Source organism: Lutjanus erythropterus, chromosome 5 (assembly GCF_056507025.1).
Source record: "Lutjanus erythropterus isolate fLutEry1 chromosome 5, fLutEry1.hap2, whole genome shotgun sequence".
Classification (NCBI taxonomy): Eukaryota; Metazoa; Chordata; class Actinopteri; order Lutjaniformes; family Lutjanidae; genus Lutjanus; species Lutjanus erythropterus.
In genome coordinates, this window is record NC_139321.1 from 10,667,394 (window position 1) to 10,689,118 (window position 21,725).

Here is a 21,725-nt window from a genome sequence, read left to right on the forward strand (position 1 = left end):
TCAATAGTCTGTCAATGTGACGTTAAGTTATCCTGAAAATACAAGTACACACACCCAGTTTGAATTCAGTGACTGCCTGCTTCATTACCTGCCAGACTCCATGAACATATCGTTCAGTTTGACCGTTATAAGCATCTACTCCATTTACAGGATTATTATTGACTTCTTATGACTCATGAACAGACACTTAGTCATTCGGCAAACATTTGGCATGAATTTGGACTCTATTTAAGCTGAAACAGGCAAACTGAAACAGTTTTACAGCAAGGAGGACGCTGCAGCTGTAGTGTTGAAGCAAGTATTTCAACTTTGCATGTTTCCTAAATCTCTAATGACATATCAGGGTCATTTTATGATAAGTTACAGTCAATGTATTACAGATTTCTCCTTTAATGTTACTTGATTCAGGAAATGAAGGGAATTTTATTAATCTGAGGCACACTTTTTTACAGAAAATACTTTTTAATCTTGGGGGAAGCAAGTCCAGGTGGAAGTCTTTTCGATTTTGTGAAGTTGACTCCAAAGTCAGCAAATTTGTAACTTAAGTCCAAGTCATGTCACTCGAGTCCACACCACTCCCTCCAGCAGTTAGAAACATTACAAAGCAACAACATGCACTCTGTAATGGGACAAAGATATCTGGACTCCTACAATGCTTTGCTGGGAAACCCAACACTGTCCTACTATATATAGCGGGGCTTTTCGCACTGTGCATGACTGCTCGTGTCAAGACACATGATTCAAGATATATGGGTGGACACACACACTTGCTTGCAGGAGCACACACACACACACGCACACACACACACACACGCAGGCTGAGGGTGTGGAGGCGGTGAGGAGAATGAGAAGAACTTTATTGAGTTGGCTCTGACGCGTTGCTTCCCGTGACTGGACTCCCATTTGCTCTGTCTCCCCGGGCGTCTCGTCCTCTGTCTCAGTCCAAACCACATGCTAATCAGCTTTCTGTGCTCGCCGTTTGATCTCTGATGGGCTGTTTTCTGACGCATCCCGCTGAATAGATAATCATTGTGTAAGTGACCACCATCAACAACTTCTCTGTGTCTTCCCCTCTCAGCAGCCCCTGCCCCCCCCCGACATACTGACTGCATGGTACATCCATAGAAAGAGACTCAACTGTGTTAAGATGAAAAAAAACTCCAAGATCAACTGCGTCTTTTAGTTGTACTGATTTGTTCTGTTTCACACCAATCGAAGAAATGTAAACTCATTTGTCAATTACGCAATACAAATACAAATGGAAGGTAAAATAAAGAAAAGTCGGTGTCAGCAGGAGCAGAGTTTTAGCAGGCAATTGGTGACCAAGTAAAGTGAATATGTGACCCAGTGGTTAGATAGTAACAGCAGCTCAAACCGCCATAAACGTGAAGTAGTGTCACATTTATCATGGTAACACATGTTTTTACAAGAATTATTAAGTATTTTTCTGCTGTATCTAGCATGGGATGTCCTTTTAGAGTTATACACATCAAACATTTGTCCAAGGACATCTTTTTCATTCTTTTAGATTTGTATCACAGGGGCAGTATAACTGATAAGTCCTGCTTTAAGTTTGTTATTAAAGAAGCTAACTAACTTCAGGAATCCTATCTTATCTTACGTTACATATCTTATATCAGGTTAGGATATTTTGTCTGTTACTTAGCAATAGACGCTGCTTTCTCATCTCACAGAGATAAACAACTGAAATATACTGAAACATACTACATTGAAATGTACAAAAATGGAGCAAAATCAACAACAGGCAGTGCTGACCTTCAAGACAGATGAGTCAGAGGCGTTTGTAACATCTGTAGAAAAGTCCAAATATGTTCTTTTACACAGGAAATTTACAACAACACTGACCCAGGAGATAAAAGAAAGAGTGGGATATGATAGCAGACAGTCTCCACTGTATCGGCCATCCATTTAAAAGTAAAAGACCAGCCATAAGGATTAAATGAGTTAGCTAAGACTACTGATAGAACTAGCTAACGCTGCTGTTAGTGAACACTATCATTAGTGCTCACTAACACTACTGTTAGTAACTGTTAGTGAACATATTATCTAATAGTAAGCGCTATCATTAGTGTTAGCAAACACTACTATTAGCTACTTTTAGTGAACACTACTGTTAGCTACTTTCAGCTAACACTACTATTAGCTACTTTTAGTGAACACTACTGTTAGCTACTTTCAGCTAACACTACTGTTAGCTACTTTTAGTGAGCACTGCTGTTAGCTACTTTCAGTGAACACTACTGTTAGTGAACACTACTGTTAGCTACTTTCAGCTAACACTACTGTTAGCTACTTTTAGTGAGCACTGCTGTTAGCTACTTTCAGTGAACACTACTGTTAGTGAACACTATCATTAGTGTTAGCTAACACGACTGTTAGCTACTTTTAGTAAACACTGCTCCTAGCTACTGTTAGCCAACACTACTGTTAGCTACTACTACAGGTTTAAAATTGTGACAGTTTAACAGTTATACTGAAGATTTTGGTATGTTGGGATGCTTGTGTAAGACACTTTTTCTATCTCAAGTTAGGATAGAACATAGACATAGGGCCTGTTCATCTGTAATGACTTTTTCCTAAATTATGTTCAAACCCTTGTGATTACCATGGTTACAACAGTTGAGACAGCATTTGCAAGTTGTATCTTAACATGGCCCCAGGACACTAGAATTGAAACAAAACAATGGCCATGCTTTTAAAGTGCTGATTCTGTGCTTGAGGACCATGTGAGGATGTTCAGGTCCTTGTTGGCTGACCAGCAGTGGAGCTCCTTTTTTCAGTCCCTACAGTTTCATGACTATACAGTTGATGTTTAAAGAGCCAAAAAGCTGAATTTTCTTGCCTAGTCAATTCACCTAACTTGACTGTGCCCTGTCAATTGACCTCAGTCCAACTGATCATGTGTTACACCACTGAAAACAAGAAGGAAAGCAAAAAGGCACCGAAGCAAGCAAGAAGTGAAGATGCTAACAATGGATGTGTTTGTTGATGTCTGAATCAAGGATTGGCAACTGAATATTAAATATGATGTTTTTAAAAAAAAAAACAACATTCTCATCACAAGGTCCACTAACTGAACAGTTGTATTAGTTGTCATGGAGATGGTTTAGTTGTTACCATGTGACCCAGGGATTGTGACGTGATAAAAGTTCTGGAAAAGTAAGTGGGCCTTGTGACAAGAATTTGCAACTTCCAAGGTCAAGGTCAATTAAATAATTAATTATGAAATGACTATTAAATAACCAATGAACAACTAATAACTTTATTAAAGTAATTTGTCAAATTACTTTTGGTCCACTGAAATCAGGGCACTTTGTGTAACACTAATTACCTTGTGAGGCAGCTGCATTTGTGAGTGCCAGGCTTCAAGTTATCCATTTGTCCACAACAAAAGTGGTGCAGCGAATCAGTGTCCTTGGAGACTACTGGCAGCTAATGGCGGCTCCTGAAGAGGTTAGCGTGAATGCTGTGATTGTATCAGTTATATCAGAACTGAAAAAAGAACAAAGAATCGCATTGAAGGCTTTTCTCGTCAGAAAAAAAGTTGAAAGTACTTGCCCTTTTCCAAATGGTTTCTAAGGATGACTTCTCTGAATGTTTAGTGAGAATTATTTTTATTATTATTCTCTATATTGGACTCAAAGTATCTCATAATAATAATAAATAATAATAATAATAATAATTGTCTCATTTATGAACTCGACTAAAAATGTCCTATACTGATTTCCTGATGAGAGGAAATAAAAACAATGAGATGGTGTGTTAACACTAGATTATTCAACTATTAATTGAGAATTAATTAATTGCCAACTATTTTGATGATCAAATTATCAGTTTGAGTAAGTTTTTAAGAAAAAAAAAGTCAAAATTCTCTCATTTCAGCTTCTTAAATGTTAATATTTTCTGGTTTCTTTACTCCTCTCTGATAGTAAATTCAATATAAACCAAAAACCAGAGTACCGAAGTATTGGACCAGATGGTGGCGCTACAGCAAAGGTTTTCAGAGTGGGTGGTGGGCCTTCCCAAAGGGCTCCAATCAATGTGAGAGGAAGCTCAGTGAATGGAGGTGAAAAATATTACATTAGTTATCAAAAGGAGATCATATAGAAAGACATAGTTCAGAGATACAGTAGTCTGGGGGAATTTTAAAGTTTTTCCCCAGAGTCATAAACTAATAAATTCCTTCAGACAGACCTTTTTATGTATTTGTTGTTGTCTGAAGAATTCTAAAACAGCACAGGCTTTATTGGTTCATTATTGCATGGCTTTGTTTAATCCTTGATTCTGATTGGTCAATTACAGCATTCTAAGGTCTGTTATTTCTGTATAACAGACTGTTAGAGTGCGACTCTGGAGAGGCAAATTATTATTTTATTTTATTTTATTTTATTTTAAAATTATATTTAGTTTCAAATTACTGATTTTTTGTATATAATCATGTAATAAACAGGATAATGCACAGTGAGCAGGTCATTATTGTGAAATAACCCTCACCACACTGTACATTATCTCTTACATAGTTGCGAATTTATGGGGAAAAGTCAGTGGGATTCATCCACTGGGTAGTACCATCTGTCCAACATTTAATGGTAATCCACTCAAAGTAGTTGAGGCATCTCAGTCTAGACTATTATATTCTATAACATTAATATAATAGACAATAAGAAGAGCTATGATTGCTTCGTTCCTGAGGATGTGAACACCTTAAGCCACAGACCCTTTTACAGTTTGTAAACAGTGAGCAAGCTGCCCGAGCAGTTTGGCAATGGAAGTGTAGCTGACCACAACAGCTTGTCAACAGGCGCTGAAAACATGAGCATTTCTGATCACATCCTCAATCCAGTCAACACGTTTAATATCTTACAGCCATAGACGCCGCCGATTGATCTTAAACAGTCGCGATCCTGTTGGAATCCTGTATAACTTAAGTTGACCATCGGGATATTGGATCTGACGTATCATATACACCACAACCAGATATTTCAGTGATCTCAGTGCTGGTAATACATTCAGTTTAACAACTGCAGCTTCATGACTCTGCAGTTCTGTTGCAGAAATTCACACGCAGGTTTTTGATGACATCAGCTGTTCAGATGGTCTATTGTTTCTTATTAACATCATCTGCTAAATCATAGTTGTAGCTCAGTTTCCTAGAGTCAGAGTTTTAGCTTTACTTGGCTAACATTATGATTTTCAGATGGACAGTTGCAGTATAGCTCACATTTAGCAAACCTGTGCAAATTGTATCCTTAGTTTAAAATTAACTTCATGAAAATGTTTATGAAAACAAAGTTTCTGTGCAGAACACATCATAAGACCTCTCGATGACGCTAATCCAATTTGTGAAAAATGATGGATTTTTTTTTATGTAATAGAGCTAACTGAGGGCAAAGCTTTTCTGACTATGTGGTTAGTCTATAGTAGCCTGTGCCCCAAACTGAACTTGAGTGCTGAATACACTGAAACAGGGATAAGCTGCTACAGGAGCCTATTGTGTGACAACAACAAATTTGTACTAGACCTTTTGTTTGAGAACAAAATCATTCACCCATTTAGCTTTATCATTTATCTGGGCCTTTCTAGAAATCTCAGACTGTGGCTTATAAATCCAGATTTTATATTTTGTAGGCTATAGGTTACATATTTATTGGAACTATCACAAAGTCTTGTCTGGATGCTTAAATAGATCAAGCAGATGATCTTTAGTAGAGAGTTTCCTTTGTTATAGTATTAGATTAAAGTTAAATGACCATGGCAACACTTACTATGTTAAGAAGTCATTTATGAAAGACAACTTACAGCTTACGATGTACCTTAGCAGCTCGTGGGAACAGAAGTTCCTTTGCTAACGTATACCGTAGAAACCTTTGTGGAAAGCTAAGGTGCTTCGACACTGGGAAACGCAGCTCTGTGTGTTCACCGGTGAAGGGATTGTAAAATGCTGTCGAAACAAATCTCAGGATAAAAGCACCAGATAGGAAGAGTCTTTTTTATCATTTACCATAGATTCAGTCCTTTTATTTTATCCCAGAACCCTTTGTGATTGTTGTCGATCTGCTGGATGAAGATGTTGTCAGCGGTCTTACAGCGGTACAGTGACATGTTACACGGACGACATTTAAAACAGTTTTAAACAGCACAGAAGGAGCTGAATTTGATTTTTTTTTTTATCACATAAATGTTTCAGTGAATAATAAAACTTAATTAACACTCGTTGAACAAGCGAGCCTCAGAGTTTCGTTCACCTGTAGTCAACAGTCTTTGTCTCTCTGGACGTCTCTCTGCCTGTCAATCACAGAAACTATGTGATCGCATTTGAACTCGGCAACATCAAAGCTGCTTCGTTTTATCATTCAGGTTGACTTCAGTTCAAAACCTTTCAAGTCTTTCTCTCACTCCACCCCCAGACATTTCTCTGTCCGTCCGTCTGTCCGTCCGTCGGTCCTTGAATCGAGGCCTAAACAAAGTCTATCTCAGTTCACCGCCCAGGTTCAAGTAAGGATCCTCTCCTTCACATGTTCGTGGCCTCAGTCTGAGCACTGAGCCATTATTCTCTGCACAGGGCTCATTACACTCAGCTCGGCAGGCGTTGCCTCTCTGGGGTCAAAGTGTTGTCTTGTAAGCGGGGTGGACACACCTTCAGTCCTAGTGGATCAAAGGTGTGCTTGTCTTCTGTAGGTGAGCAGGTTTGGCAGGTATAGGTGGTTTGGAGCAGGCGGGCGTTGTGCTGTGAGGGCTGTCTGCGAACGCCTTCCTGAGCTGAGCCACGCGGCCTCCGTATTCTGGCTTTTTCTCTTCACACCACTCGATCTCTGAGGAGAAAGAGGAGAGAGAGGAACGGAGTGAATTCACCATGTCACCACCCAAACATTCAAACCCTCTGTTAAAGATTTTGGTCCCTAAATGACCAGATGACAAGATGTAATTTGTTTAGTGAGATAAATTATCAGAAATATGCCCATCAACCAAGTCTCTAATATCCGTTTTTTTAGGTGTTCTAGTAGATGAAAAGCTTATATGGAAGCAATATATCGAATAAATCTAAAAAAAATTAATTTTGTATGGGTCAGTACATATTTCTCATCTGTCGAGCCACTTTTTCTTCTTCTTCTTTTTTCCAGGACGCCCTCTGCCCCTTTGTTTCGTAAGCCGAATATTTTGTCTGTATTTGACATTAATAGACTTCAAATATGTGAGTTTGTTTACAAAGTTCTTCATAAAACTGCTAGCTTGCCTGAATTTTTCAGGAATTATTTTCTTTTTAAATTCAGATTATCATTCCTTTAAAACCAGACAATCTAGTCACCTTCACATTCCCCATGTTAAAACACGTCTCACCAATTTTAAAAACCTTTAAAACATTTTTTTTAGATATTTTTTTCTTCTTCTTTTTTTTTTTTTTTTTTAGATATTTGTGTATTTTAGTATTTTGTTGTTGTTGCTTTTTTTGTCTGTATCATTTTTTTCCCTTCTATTACTACTTTACTGGTTTCATTTTTCTTTTTATAATGCCAATATAAGACTTATGCTATAAAAATGGGATTTACAGTTCTGAACCTAAATATTTAGACTCAAAATCATAATCAGTAATTATAATTAAATTTTGATCTGCTTCAATTTAAAACTGGGGGAGACCCATGATAAGCCTTGTAGGCTTTTACTCGCCTTTGCACATCCTTATATTGTTTTGTTTATGTCTTTTTTTTTTATATATGTGCCGAATCAAATCAAATCAATCAATCAAACAGCATGAACGTCAGTTTTATTGAAGATCAGTGATCCTCCTGGGATTAATTTTTCTTTACTCACTGATTTACCGTCACACTCCTACAACTCTGTCAGACTCAGGACGGACAGTTACACGATCAAAAATTGATGCAGCAGTACCAAAGATATCACCTTTTTATTTCACACCTTGTCTTTCCTTGTTGAAACCTGCCGTCTACATTACCCACAATGCAACTTGAGATTCAGGTGTCAGGTGAAAAACAGACCCCCTTTTTAAGCTTTGTGATAATGCATTTTTCAGATAATCCGGTAGGGTTTTAATAATTTATTTAGCTTGAAACCCATCAACACACGAAGGACATTTAGTCCTCTAGTTTATCCGAAATATAAACTGAAAATAAAGGCATGGCTTTCATTGGACGATCATGATAAGCAAGTAGATTTTTCCAACAAATTACATACAATGCAAGCAGTGTTGGAAAGTAACTAAGTATATTTACTCAATTATTGTACTTAAGCATAATTCTGAGGTTTTTAAAGGATCACTGTGTAGGATTTAGTGGCATCTAGTGGTGACATTGTAGACTACCACCAACAAAATACTGCTCGTCTCACCCTCCCCTTCCAAGAGTGTAGGGCAAACTAGAATGGGGAAACATGAAATGGTGTTTCTAGAGCCAGTGATTGGTTTGTCTTTTCTGGGCCACTGTAGCAACCAGAGTTATTGTATTTATAGTATTTGTCTTTGTTTTAAATTTTTCAGTTTAGTTTCAGTTAGTTAGTTTCCAGTGTGGATTTGCCTTTTTCAGTCCAGTTTTTATTGCTAAAAAATACTCAGTTTCAGGTTAGTTTTTATGAGCTTCAGTGTTAGTTTCAGGTTTTGGCGTGCAACATGGCAGCCTCAGTGGCAGAGGACTAGATGATTCTTACTGTCAGATGATTATACTGTAATGAAAACGTACACCATGTTCTGCCAATAAATCCCCCTAAATCTTACATACTGGCCCTTTAAACATCACTTGTATTTTTTCATTTTTTGCCACTTTACAGTCCAAATCTCAGAGGGAAATATGGCACTCTGCAACATTTATTTGACAGCTATGCCTATTAGTTTCTTAGGACATCAAGATTTAATGAACAAACTTTTTTATAAATCAGTTTTACAACAAGCTCCACCTCGACCAGCAACAACATTAAATGCTGTTTACGTGTATGCATAAGTGATAATAATAAAGTATATATTATAATACTATGGCTGGAACTATTCTGCATAAAGACTACATTTACTGGTGAATATAGTATTTAGTACCTTTTATTCATGCTTTACTTATAATAGATGTTTCTTATATTTATTTTAGTAAATTATCTGAACTGTGTTTTAGTCAGGACCTTTACTTAGTGTGGTAGTATTTCTACATTTACTTTATCTAATTAGAATCAGTGGACGAGTATCATTGAGTCACATTTTAAAATCACATATATCAGGTTTCTCTTCCCTCCTCTCTTGTTTATTACCTCTGTCCTCGGGGCCGTCCCTCTCTGTGTCTGACAGCTGGGCTTGGAGCAGCGGCTGGTTGCCATGGCTACTAAGATGGGGCCTGTAGAGAGGAGCCCAGTCGCCGTGGTTGTCCGAGCTGCCGCCTGATTCAGTGTCGCTGTCCTCGGCGGGGTCCTTGGGGTCGTCATCAGCGCTGCAGGAGTCCATGTCCTCCTCAGACGACAGTCCGTTCGGTGAAGCTGGGTCATCCTGTTTGTAAGTGGGACACAGTTTGACGGTAAGACTCTGAAACGGCGTCCATCTTTACCCTCCCAACTTCAAAACCACACATACAAACACATGAACTCACGCTAACATCTGTGAGGGACAGCTGGATGTCTTCTTTAAAGCCGAGCTGCTGGGCCTCTCTTCCTGGCAGCAAGTCGGCTGTCTGGATGCCATTCATATTATCACTGCGGACTCTGGAAGACAAAGACGTCCATTTTTAGTCCCACAGACAGCCGTCCCGACCTTTGAATCAATTCTCCAGTTAGTCATATGGCAAATAACCCCTTTAATCCAATCAGGACGAGGAGACGGCGAGCTGACTGAAACTCTTGGGTTCACTCTTGATTTTATCAAAGTCAATCAGCGTTATGTCATGTGTTATAAAGGGACTCAAGGCTTTGTTAAGGTGGCATAAACCTCTCTGGAGGCCGTTGCACTGCCTGAGGAGCTACCTGACAAAGCTGTCAGTCCACTGGCTTTTATGGAAAAATACTTTTATGTCATGATGAAACTAAAATAACAGAAACCCCATGAACACCCTGATAAGTTTATCAATATTTGAGTTTGCTTTGTTCGGTGTGTAAAAAGCTAAATGTGAGATTTGCACATTCTGGATGTTGCAGCAAATTCTAATGGAAAAATTGATTAAATTAAAGCACATGATTGAGATTTTCTCTGAAACCCAGTTACCAACATGTGACGGTGGAAGTGGAAGTGATGCATTTTATGTTGCCTACTGTCTGATCTATATCACTGTTGGTAAGTACGTTATTAAATATGCACTGCTTTGAAAACTTTTCTTAGATTTATAGGCAGCATTTTAAGTATTTTTGATCATTTGTCTTAATTCAGGTTTAATATATACATACATGTTGTTCTATTTGTGTTCTCTTATTTATGTTATTTATAATAATTAAAAATACTGGTAAAAGTTTATTGTTTTGGTGCTTTGATGCCATTTCAAAGTTTATTGTTTAACTGAAAAATATCCTGCCTCCATTACATGTCTTTGTCACAAGTATTTTATGACCACATTTGAGGGATCATTGAAAAAAAATAGTGTGTTTATGAATATTCTGTATTAGAGGTGCAACAATTAATCAACTATTAATCGACCATCAAATTAATCACAGACTATTTTGATGATCTATAAATCATTTTGAGTTGTTTTTTTTTAAGAAAAAATACCCTAATTCTCTGATTTCAGCTTCTCAGATCGGAATATTTTCTGCTTTCTTTACTCCTCTATGACAGTAAACTGAATATCTTTAAGTTTTCAACAAGACATTTGAGGACGTCACACTTTGGGAAACAGTGGTCAACATTTTTCACCATTTTCTGACATTTTATGGACCAAACAACTAATCGGTCAATCAGGAAAATCATCAACAGATTAATCATTAATAAAAAATAACTGCTCGCTGCAGGCCTGCATACGGGTTTGGACACTTCAGGTGTATTGTGTTTATATTATCTTGTAAAGGGCTCATTGCAATTATGAAACACAGTCTCAATAAAAAAAATTTAATGTAAATCTCCTTCAATAACAACGCGAGGCACACTGCAGGGTTTGTGCAGAATGAAAATGCCTTTATTTTACATGTCAATATGCATTACAACCAGCACAGGTCTTAATCAGGGTCATTGTCAGCAGGACTCTGATGAGACTATAACTAATTAAAGCTATATTTCACCCCTGCAGTGAGCCCTTCACAAGACGGAAGAAACTAAGAGGCTTTGTGTTGCCTCAGTCTGTTTTTATACTCCCTCATCATATCGAGGTTGATGCCAAAAAAGACAAAATCAATCAGTGACACCAGCAGTTCTTTGTGGGTTTTTTTTTTTTTACCTGTTATTCATGAGGCTCTGGAGGAGTTTGGAGGACCTGAACTCGTCCACCTCTCCGATCACACTGACGCTCACGTCTCCGTCCCGACCGAGCAGCCAGGTCACGTGTTTATTGTAGGCTGCAGGAGAAAGAAAAGATGAGAGAAGAAAAAAAAAGGGTAAGCTCACCACAGATACAGTTTAATCCCTCAGTAGGATTCTGATAAAAGCAGTCATCTCATAAATTGTTATTCTGGCTTTTATCCAGAAGGTGGTGCTGTCCTATAAGTATAGAGCTGAAGAGACTTGACACAACAGCACTGTAGTTTGCTCTCTGTCAAACTGCTCTCCATTTGCTCTTTTCTTTTATCTCTCTATTTCTGTGTCCTTCCACTGTTTTCTCTCTTTCCATTAAAGTACATTCTTCATCTCTCACTGCAAAACATTTCTCATAACAGAATATCGACGAACTTTGTCTAAATCATGTGGGATCACTGCAAAAAGGAAAAGAAAACACTAAATATGGGCGAGATCATTCCTGTCGGTGAGCAGGCAGGACTTCACGAAACTGACCTGAGGCGGTTTGACAGAAAGTTTACACTGCAAACAGCCGACATCTTGTTGTGCCAGAGCTTAGTTTTGTTACACACTGGAGCAAAACTTTTTAATTCTCTTTTAATTTTATAATTAAACAATATTAATTTCTATCATTAATATCTATGATAAATTCTAAATAGATTATAATGCAATAATGTAATGCAGGCCTATTCAACTGGCCCTTTAATGACTTCACTCCGGCCCTTTGACCATTTATAAACATGGAAAGAACTATATATCTGTGATTTTATTTAAATAACCAGTAAACACTCTAAATTTCTGGCCGTTATTTATTGTTCATTGTTTATTGTATATTGGAGGATCATAATTTATTAGTAGGCTAATGGGCCCATTTCATCGCCTCTGTCTGTTGCTAAACAAAGAGACACTTATTATTTAAAAAAAGTTTTAACTCAAGAATATCGTTCTATCATGGATAAATGACAAACCTCCTTCCAAAGCAAACTGGCATAAGATAATCTTGGAATGTTTTCCTCTTGAGTACTTGACAAGCAAATATGGACTTATATCTCCTCTTTTCCAACACGGTGGCGTCAGCACTTGCAAACACTGTATCTGACTGACTGCGGACACATCCCCACACCCCCTTTTTTGCTTATGATACTGCAATTACAATGCCCCTTTGTCATCTGAACTTTGGCTGCTATATTTTGGATTTTATTTTAACTATTTGTTTTTTCTAAAAAGAACGTACGTATTTTTCTAACTATTATTAATGCAGATTGTGTAGGCCTGTGTTTTTCCTGAGCTGTTTGTTATTTGTGTGTTCACAAAAACCCAAAAACTAAATAAATATACTTGAGAAAAACAGGTTTTAACTGTCTGTTTCAGCAGAGGGAATTTAGAAGAATCAAACTGACTGAAAAAAAAGATTTCAATCATTATGATGATTAATTCATTATTGAAATATTAATATTATACTATTTTTATATCTGATTAATTGGTTTGAGGATTTTTTTAAAGAAAAAAGGTCAAAATTCTCTGATTCCAACTTTGTTAACCTGAATATATTTGTTAATCCATTTTAGGGAGGTCTTCTTGGGCTTCGTGAAACACTGGTTGACCAAACAACTAATCAATCAATCAAGGACATAACTGACAGATTAATCCACAAAAATCATTTGTTGCAGCATTAATTGTGTTTATTAAAGTCATACACTTCTACTTCTAATCTAGGATTACAAAGGTGCGTTGTTTTTCCTTTACTTTTGTACATAAAGTTCCTTTTCCAGTTGTGAAAATTAGCAAATAAAAAGACAGATTGTTTTACACGTTTAAATTCCTAACTTTACAGATCAGACATGGGAAACGTAAACGTCAGAGCCGTTAGTACTTTTTTCAAATCTGGCCCTTCTACAAAAGAATAGGTTGAATGATGTAATGGATTATAAGTTTTTGTTATGTAATCTTCACGTCATAATACAGACAAATAAATTCCAAGCACAACACTCATTTACACCCTGGAAAACACTGGGTATTTTTAGTCACAGTCACCAGAAATAAACCCCACTAACAGGTGTTTTCCATGACAGGACAGTTCGCTGTTAAAGGTGAAACACCTGCCATGACATCACCGATCGGGGTGTGGCTTAAAAAATTCAAATCTTCAGAGAACTGTGCCGTCAATGCAGATTTAACCTTTGGAAGATACCGCAGGCTCAGTGAACAGATACTGTAGGAGTCCATAGAAACAATCAACTGACTGTACAGATTTCCAACAAAGGCAGCTCTGACTTCGCTCATATTTCAGGGAATGATGTCTGTTTGCGTACGGCCACTCAGGACATAAGGGGACATTGTGCAGACGTCTCAGGCTGATGTCACCTGATCAAAGACCATCGTCTGTCTGTGCAAAACACCTTTATGCTCACCTCACTGAGTTATAACTGTGATTAAAAGACATAGAGGACATTTCCATGACAGAATGGACGTGTCTTTTCTCTACCGCACCCATAAATTAAGCAGAAAAGCGGCACATAATAGAAATCTTTATCCACAGGTAAATAATTGTGTGTTCATGTGACATTTATGGGCCTGCATGTACACATAATGAACTGAATGTCTTTCCTGGCAGCGGCACAGTGAACAAAGAATAAAAAGACGCCTGACTGGATTGTATGTTGTGTAACGCAAACGCTCAGACAACACACACTCAGTCACCTCTCAGGTGACACGGCAGAGATTGGGTAAACAAAGAGGGTAACTGAATATGTGGTTTAAAGTGCGGCGACGCCCCGAACCGCAGGGCTTACTCAATCTTATTCAGCTTTCAGCCTGGAGAACGGTTCGACCTGCGCTGATAGAGTCTGTCTGTCACACACACACACACACACACACACTCTAACAGTATTACACACACGCACACTCATTGTTGTGCAGCAGGACCGGTGGAGGTGATTCGGGTCTCAGTGAGTCAGATAAACACAGTAAATGGATGAAAGGGGCGGCTGAGAGGAGTGAGACAGACAGGTGGAGCAGAGGGACACATCAGCAGCCTGACAGAGAATGAAAAGATTACTTTGAGTGTAATTTAAACACATTAATCAGACTGGTAACCTGAGAGGGTGTTACTACACAGCTTGTGTTTCATGTGCAGGCAGAGTTTAGAAGATTTCTGGTCAACATGAATTAGTTATAAAATGACCTGAGTGTGCACTTTTTCAGAATCTGAAATATGTGTGATAAACTGTAATTAATGTGTGTGTTTGCAGCTCCAAAAAAAAAAAGGTTGCCAGCTACAGACTGCACGAAATTAAGATATTTATGAGAAAAAACACAGTAATTACTCTCCATATGGACTTTTAAAAATGTGTGTGGTAACTGTATGAGGACTAATCAGGGCCAGGATTTTAAACACATTGGGCTCATAAATCCAAATCCCCACAGCCACATTTACTTAATTCATTAATTTCACTGTTAAATTATATTTCTTGCAAATCTGATCTCCCTAGATGCTGTTCCAAAGTCTCCACACTGACGGGATGAAGGGTTTTCAAGAGGAGAAAAGCTAAATTTGTTGTCTAAAAATAAACAAATGTAAATATTTTTAATCTAAAAATGTCAGAATCAGCAATAAAAACTCATCACATGTCATTTGTGACCAGTTTACCCCTCCTAAGTCCCGCCCCTTTTTGCCCTGTGCTCCAATAACAGTTGAGCAAACTTGGTGCCTCGGTCAACTTTCTCCTCTTCCTCTAAAAGCGACATATAGTCATATCTTAACTAAGCTAATGCTAGTAAAATGCTAGCTAACTAGCTAGCTAATGATTGACGTAGATTAGCTAGTAGCTACTGATTCTCAGTGGTACGATAAATATGAATCACAGCCAGCAGCTGGTTAGCTTAGCCTAGCCTAGCATAACAACTGGAAACATGGGAAAACAGCTAGCCTAGCTCTGGTGCAGAGTCACTGCACCCACCCATGAAATAGAAATAACCCCCATTTTTTTTTTTTTTTTGATGGTTTAAATAAATAAGATGAAACATGTTAAATGTGAGCTTAAGAGGTTCTGACATATCTGACACATCTAAAAGACCACAGTTTGCAACCAACTGAATACCCGATGCCTTGCCTTCTGGCTACTGTAGTTTCTCAAATACATATACGAGAAACTACAGTAGCCACGAAACGGAAAAAATGGCCATATTTGTGTGTTCTAGGCTACCGTAGAACATGGCGGTTCAACATGGCAGCCTCTGTGGAAGAGGAACTGCACCCTCTGTAGATATAAACAGCTCATTTTAACGGAACAAACACACAATGGTCCTTTTTTCTAGGTCAGTATACACTAATGAAAACATACTTATGAGTATTATACTCCATTTCTGTGATATTCTGCCAATATATTCCCATAAATCTAGCACGCCTGACCTTTAAATCGTACATATTTGCATGTTGAAGAAATGTCTGATTCAAGGTACAGATAATTCTGAATGCAGTCTGTAATTTTGTCTTAATTTTGTCAACGCATCATTGCCCGATTAGTTGTGACACCCTGGTGTTTTACTGTAAAGAAATGAGATCATGTTAGAGAAGCTACAGGAGCAGCTTTAACCTCATTATGTCAGAGTTATGTTACTGTTAAAATCAAGGCCACATTTCCCAGAAACCTTGTTCCTTCCTGTTGTAAAACATTGTTGCTACTTAGGTCAAGCTTGTTTTACTGGAACTGACACTCATGTTGTAGTGTGATGGAGTGAGACCTGTGTGTTCTCCATGTTCCCACCAGTGTAACCAGTATTCACTCTACCTTTCTTTGGCCTGGTGTCGCTGATGGTTCTTCCTTCCCTCTCTTCCCTCTCTTCTCGCTCTCTCCAGCGGCGTACCTGCTCCTCTCTCATCTTCAAGAAGAGGATCCTCTTCTGCTCCTCGCTGAGGGCCTCCAGCACCTCGGGCTCCACCCACATGTCCTCAAGGATTTTAGCCAGCATCCTGCCTCCTTCTTTTCCCCCCGGGTGCCAGGAAGAGAGTGACGGCCGTCAGCCCCTCTTGCCTCTCGGTCCAGTGGGTCGTGTTTCAGCGGTGGGTTACGATCGCTCCTTTTCCTGCTTCAGAGTCAGGTTCCCTTTTCTTTGAAGGATGTGGGATCAGGTGCAGTCTACCTGCTGGAGGTCACTGTGGCGTCCTTTGTCGAGCGCTCCTCCCCGGTGCAGCAGGAGTGTGTTGGATGGGCTCACTGGGGGTGAAGGCACTGTGTGTCCGGATCAGCTGAGCTCTGAAGGTTGCTGCTGTTGTTTTCACACAGAAAGAGAGAGAGAGAGATTATATCTACTGCATTGTTTTGTTCCCCTCCATTCAATCCTGTTCTGGCTGGCAGAACACAATAGGCCCACAGCAAATAGGCCACAATGCCAAATGTAGTGTGTGTGTTGATATGCGTGTGTGTGTGTGTGCATGCAGTGTTTACTCTGCATATAGTAGGCAGTGAAAATGCCACTGTGCTTTCAAACACTGACAGGCAAACAGGGGCAGGTTTAGTATGTCAACACACACACACGCACACACACACACACACACACACACACACACACACACACACATAACAGGGCGTTAATGACTGCATGCTATCTCAGGGCAACAGACATAGATAGAGGGTAAAAGACAGCTACACTGCCCTACAAAGCAAAAATGCAGTAACTACATTGGTAACAACTGAGCTGAGACTGTAGAAATATAAAAAAATGATTAAATTATGAGAACTAGACAGCTAAAGCAGGAGAGCTACATCAAGTGAGAGCTAGCTTGTGAGGTAGCCAAAGTTAGCTAGCCTTAAAGTCACTCAATGATTTTTCCCCAGTTTATCGTACTTGAAAAATATCAATTTAGATGAACTTAGATCTCCACTGTGTAAAAATGATCTTTAACTAATGCTAGCCAGCTGCAACTAGCTAATAAACTAGCTTTGACTTGATGTAGCTCTCCTGCTTTAGCTGTCTTGTGGTCAGCTACACAAATTAACTTATTGATTTTTCCCACTTTATTGTTCTTGAAAAATATGCATTTAGATTAACTTAAATCTTCACTGGGTAAAAATCAATAAGTAAATTTAACTTTACTTGAGGCTAGCCAGCTGCGATTATCTCACGAGCTAGCTTTTATTCTGTGTAGCTCTCAGGCTTTATCTGTCCAGCTGTCCACTAGACAATTTCACTTATTAATTTTATCCCCAGATAAGTGTACTTGAAAAATATTAATTGAGATTCACTTACAGCCTCACTGGGGGAAAACAAACTTTAGCCAAGGCCAGCTGTGGCTATCTCACAAGCTAGCTTTCACTTGATGTAGCTTTCCTACTTTAGCTGTCATGTTGTTAGCTACACAACTTCACTTATTGTTCTTCCTCAGTTTATTGTACTTGAAAAATATCACTTCAGATTAATTTAAATCTTGGTAATTCTGCTTCTTTTTAAGTAAATTAAGCAGTAAACTAGCTAAATCCAATCATTATAGAGACTAAAAGAACAGCGACACTCCTGCCAAAGCTAATTAGCTTAACATCATACCATCTCAGCTTTTGCTAATAGTGGAATTAATAATTTGGTGTGGTTAAACTACTGATAAACTTCATGTTTAAATATGTTAAATTGTAAACATTAGTAGACTGAGTTAAAGACAGACACAGAGGTAGTCTGTGTATTTATTTGCTGCTGTAGTTTCTGCTGTTTGCCTTTGTTGGGAAAAATCTTGAATTTTTTGCAATAACCATATCTCAGTCTCTGTCCCTCTCATTCACACACAGACACACACCACTTTGCCACTCTGTCTGTTTTTAGCACCTTATCGACACATGTGACACAGATAAAGATCACCAACAGCCTGGCCTAGTTGGTTATAACTCAATCAGGAAGTCCCCAAGTGCTAAATCCCAGAAAACAACCTTCAGCTGAAACTGTGTGTAAACACACCGTATGAGAGTCTCCACCCTCCACACACTTTTGAAAAATGTCAAACAGAAAGCGAGAGCCAATAGGGTTTCGTCTGTGATAACAGTTTGCCAATCTGCACTCGAGGGCAGTTTAATATTCCTGTAAAGCCGTTGACTCTGATAAAAGTGAAATATCAGTTTTTATGTTGTTGTTTCAGGTGTGGCAGATGTTGAACCAGAGAATTATACTGAACCTCACAGCAGACTTGTACTTAACTTTAATTGGTCTGTGGTTTCACCTCAACTGAGCAGTAAAATAGTTATTTACTTATTTTGTCAAGAAAAATAATGATTTTTTTTGTTTGTCTTTTGTTGTCAAATATCTGAAAAGCACAAAAGTCTGTATTGCTGCTATACACATGCATACATTACGCCATGTTTGATGAGAAGATTTAAACTACTCTCATGTCTGTACATTTGAGACAAATTTGGATTTATTTGTGAAAGCAAATGAAACAATTTATGGCATGCAAACTGTTTACATTTTCCCAGCCAAAGTTATAGTCAGGCTTAAGTTAGGCAGTTAAAAAGGAGCAGGAGGAGATTTTTCTTTAGATAATTGTATTTTTGACAATATATTTTGTGGTTATGGTGGTAGAAACACTTTGTTTTTGTCCACACTGGCCTCCAAATTCAACACAATAAGTTCCAAGTAGCTGCTTTAAATGTGAAGCAACAGGTTAGCTTAGCAAAAAGACAGTAAATATGCCAGTCTGTCTCTCTCCTCTGACAAAAAAAAATCAGCCTACCAGCAGATATTTTATGAGTTCAAACAGCTTTATAGTGTAAAAATTAGATTTGTCGCTTGTTTTCCAGCCTTTATGCTAAGCTAAGCTAACCATCTCATAACTTAATATTTATACTACAGACAAGAGAGTGGTATCAATTTTCTTTGGCAATAAAAATAATAAGTGTATTTTCCAAACTTTTCCTGTACGAGGGTCAGAGAACATGGAGGCAGCATCTCGGGATATTTAAAATGAGTTATGTTGTGGTATTAAGAATTCAGCAGCTCATAAATCTCTGAACTAGGCAGCAGATTCTCAGTTAACTGCTCTTAATCTTATTTAAGTAGTAAAACTTCAGTAAACTAAGCTTGATGTAGCTTTCATTCATTCATTTCTAAGTTATATCAGCTTAGTGGCATTATTAATCTAATTAACTAGCATCCATTCATTCATTAATCAACACTTCTCGAGTCTCTTTCTATAGTTTGTCCGGGTGAGGCTTTTGTGATCCATGCTCTTGTCCCTGTGAGTGTCTATTGTCTGAAGATTGACAGGGGGTGTTTTCATTCATTGTTTCACAATGTAGGAGTTGTGAAACCCTTTAAGACTCGGTGATTAAGAGCAATGCAAATAAAGTGGACCTGACTTGAAGATTTACTCCCGAAACAGCCCACCCAGAGGCAAATTGCTCAATTTTTCCATAAAAGAATCGCAGTTTTGTAACTCCATAACAGCTCCCGCAATTAACTGTGAACATCTGAACTCCGGCATGGAGGCACAAAAGAAATATTCAAATCAAGACATAAACATGCCAAAGCAATCACAGACAATAACAGCCCGCACAGACACCTCAGAAAACCAAAATCACACAAGGACAAAACGAGAACATAGCGGATCAACATCCCATACGCTCAGCTCTGTTATTCACATATAAAGGCATGCAGGTCTGGCTCTGCGCCAACATGCAAATAAGTCCGGGATTTGCGCCTGTCTCCGCTCACATGCAGAGAAAAGAGAGAAAGGCAGGGAGAGGAGAGTAAGGTATGTGCACGGCATACTGAGAGAAAAGTTTGAAAAGTCCCTCAGTGTGAGAAAACACTGGCCGTTTCACAGAGGACAGAGGAGAGTGTGAGAGATAAATGAACTCAGGCGGGCTGCAGAATGGCAATCACAACAAAGACGGGCAGAGAGAGAGAGAGACGGGAGAGGACAGAGGAGGACTTACTCAGTGGCTGCCAGCCGGTAGCATCTCCCAGCGCCTCTGTGAGTGTGGTATGATGAGTGTGTGAGAGTGTGCCTTTGTGTGTGTGTGTGTGCGTGTGTGGGATCAGTCGTCAGCAGCAGTGGTATGCAGGCTCAGCCCTGCTCTGCTGCATTTGTACTGAATAGGAGTGGGACGGGCTGACATCACTGTCTCTCCTCCTTCCTCCTTCCTCCTCTCTCCTCCACTTCTCCTCTCTCGCAATTCCCACAATGCCACAAAGAAGCAGAGGGGGGGATATCCCTTCATAACTTTACATATCAGAAACATATTCGGCTCTATTCAGGCTTATTGTTGGCGTGACCATAATAAAGTTGAGTATTGTCAAAGCATGTTGTACAAAATGAAACACAAGAAACAAACAATAAAACACAATGTGAAAAACACTAAGAAAGAACATGAAACAAACACTTGTGCACTAATTAACGATACCACATATATATTTTTTCAGGAACAAGGAAGACTATACTATTAAACTGAATTCAAGAAGTCAGGTTGGGGGTTTGGGGGCAACTGTAACATGGAAAACTGTATCTCAAGCACCTCAAAGTAATCACATTACCACTACAGTAAGTAATTTAAAGTTCTTTATAGTGTTTTTTGTTTTTGACTTGATGGGACCTGACAGGACTTGACAGGACTTGACAGGACCTGACGGGCTTCGGTCAAGTCAGGCTGTCTTACTGTATTATCATAATTATGGTTTTTAGTTGTTTGTTTGTTTTGTATTTGTTTGTTTGTTTGTTTTTTTCATTTTCCGCAGGTATTGTCCCTGTCACTGCCAGCTCCTGCTGTTTGGTACATAGAGGGAAGCTTGTTAAAAAAATAAAACATGTCAGGCTGTAATCAGGTTCGGGCTGAAATATGCTAATGAGGGACAGATTCGGGTTTCAACTTTGTCGGACTCAACTTTTCAGGCCTGATTAAAGTTCTGATGCCAGTATCTGGCCCAATAATGATCAACTGTTGCTTTGTCAATATTACCAGGTGTTTTTAATTGTATTATAGAGTTTTTCTTTTTCTGGAAAACAATCAATAACTGTTGATGATGCTACATACACTCTGGGGTGTACGATACATTTGTGTCCACTGAAATGCCTTTTATAGAGAAAATATTTTCTGTTTTCCCCTCTGATGTCCTCCAGCTGCTCAGCTTCAACTCTCACATATTTAATTCCTGATTCCCGAGTTTCCTGATTAACAGACAGCTTGTTGCCAAAGTAGCTAATGGTAACCGTTAGCTGTTTCTAATCGGAGGAATCGAGTGGGTTAGAACAGACCCCTGTCACAATCGCCCCCAGTCTCCCCTACAATAAGAGCGGTTGGTTAAATATCACCAAGTAAAAACGTTT

The 21,725-nt window shown here is 38.7% G+C and overlaps 1 protein-coding gene across 2 annotated transcripts; it reads right to left on the reverse strand.

Moving 5' to 3' along the window:
* Window positions 1–6,173: 6,173 nt before the first annotated feature.
* Window positions 6,174–20,493, reverse strand: LOC146326488 (uncharacterized). 2 transcript variants are annotated; one of them, XM_084718773.1, is made up of 6 exons: window positions 20,338–20,493; window positions 16,210–16,687; window positions 11,364–11,481; window positions 9,597–9,708; window positions 9,265–9,496; window positions 6,174–6,833 (listed from the first exon to the last, which is right to left on the reverse strand). In XM_084718773.1, exons 2-6 carry the CDS (start codon window positions 16,388–16,390, stop codon window positions 6,667–6,669), a joined length of 810 nt encoding a protein of 269 aa, XP_084574899.1. In that variant the 5' UTR covers window positions 16,391–16,687; window positions 20,338–20,493; the 3' UTR covers window positions 6,174–6,666. The 2 variants fall into 2 exon arrangements, with proteins under 2 accessions (XP_084574899.1, XP_084574900.1); XM_084718774.1 differs by having other exon boundaries at window positions 16,210–16,684; window positions 20,338–20,444.
* Between the last annotated feature and the right edge of the window lie 1,232 nt (window positions 20,494–21,725).

Excerpts from the sequence above, each read along its gene's own strand:
- LOC146326488 (XM_084718773.1), bottom strand. The coding sequence starts at position 16,390 with ATGCTGGCTAAAATCCTTGAGGACATGTGGGTGGAGCCCGAGGTGCTG. Across the intron at positions 11,482-16,209 it reads CGACACCAGGCCAAAGAAAG|CCTACAATAAACACGTGACC; the intron begins GTAGAGTGAATA and ends TTTCTCCTGCAG. Across the intron at positions 6,834-9,264 it reads GGACGGCCCCGAGGACAGAG|AGATCGAGTGGTGTGAAGAG; the intron begins GTAATAAACAAG and ends CTTTCTCCTCAG.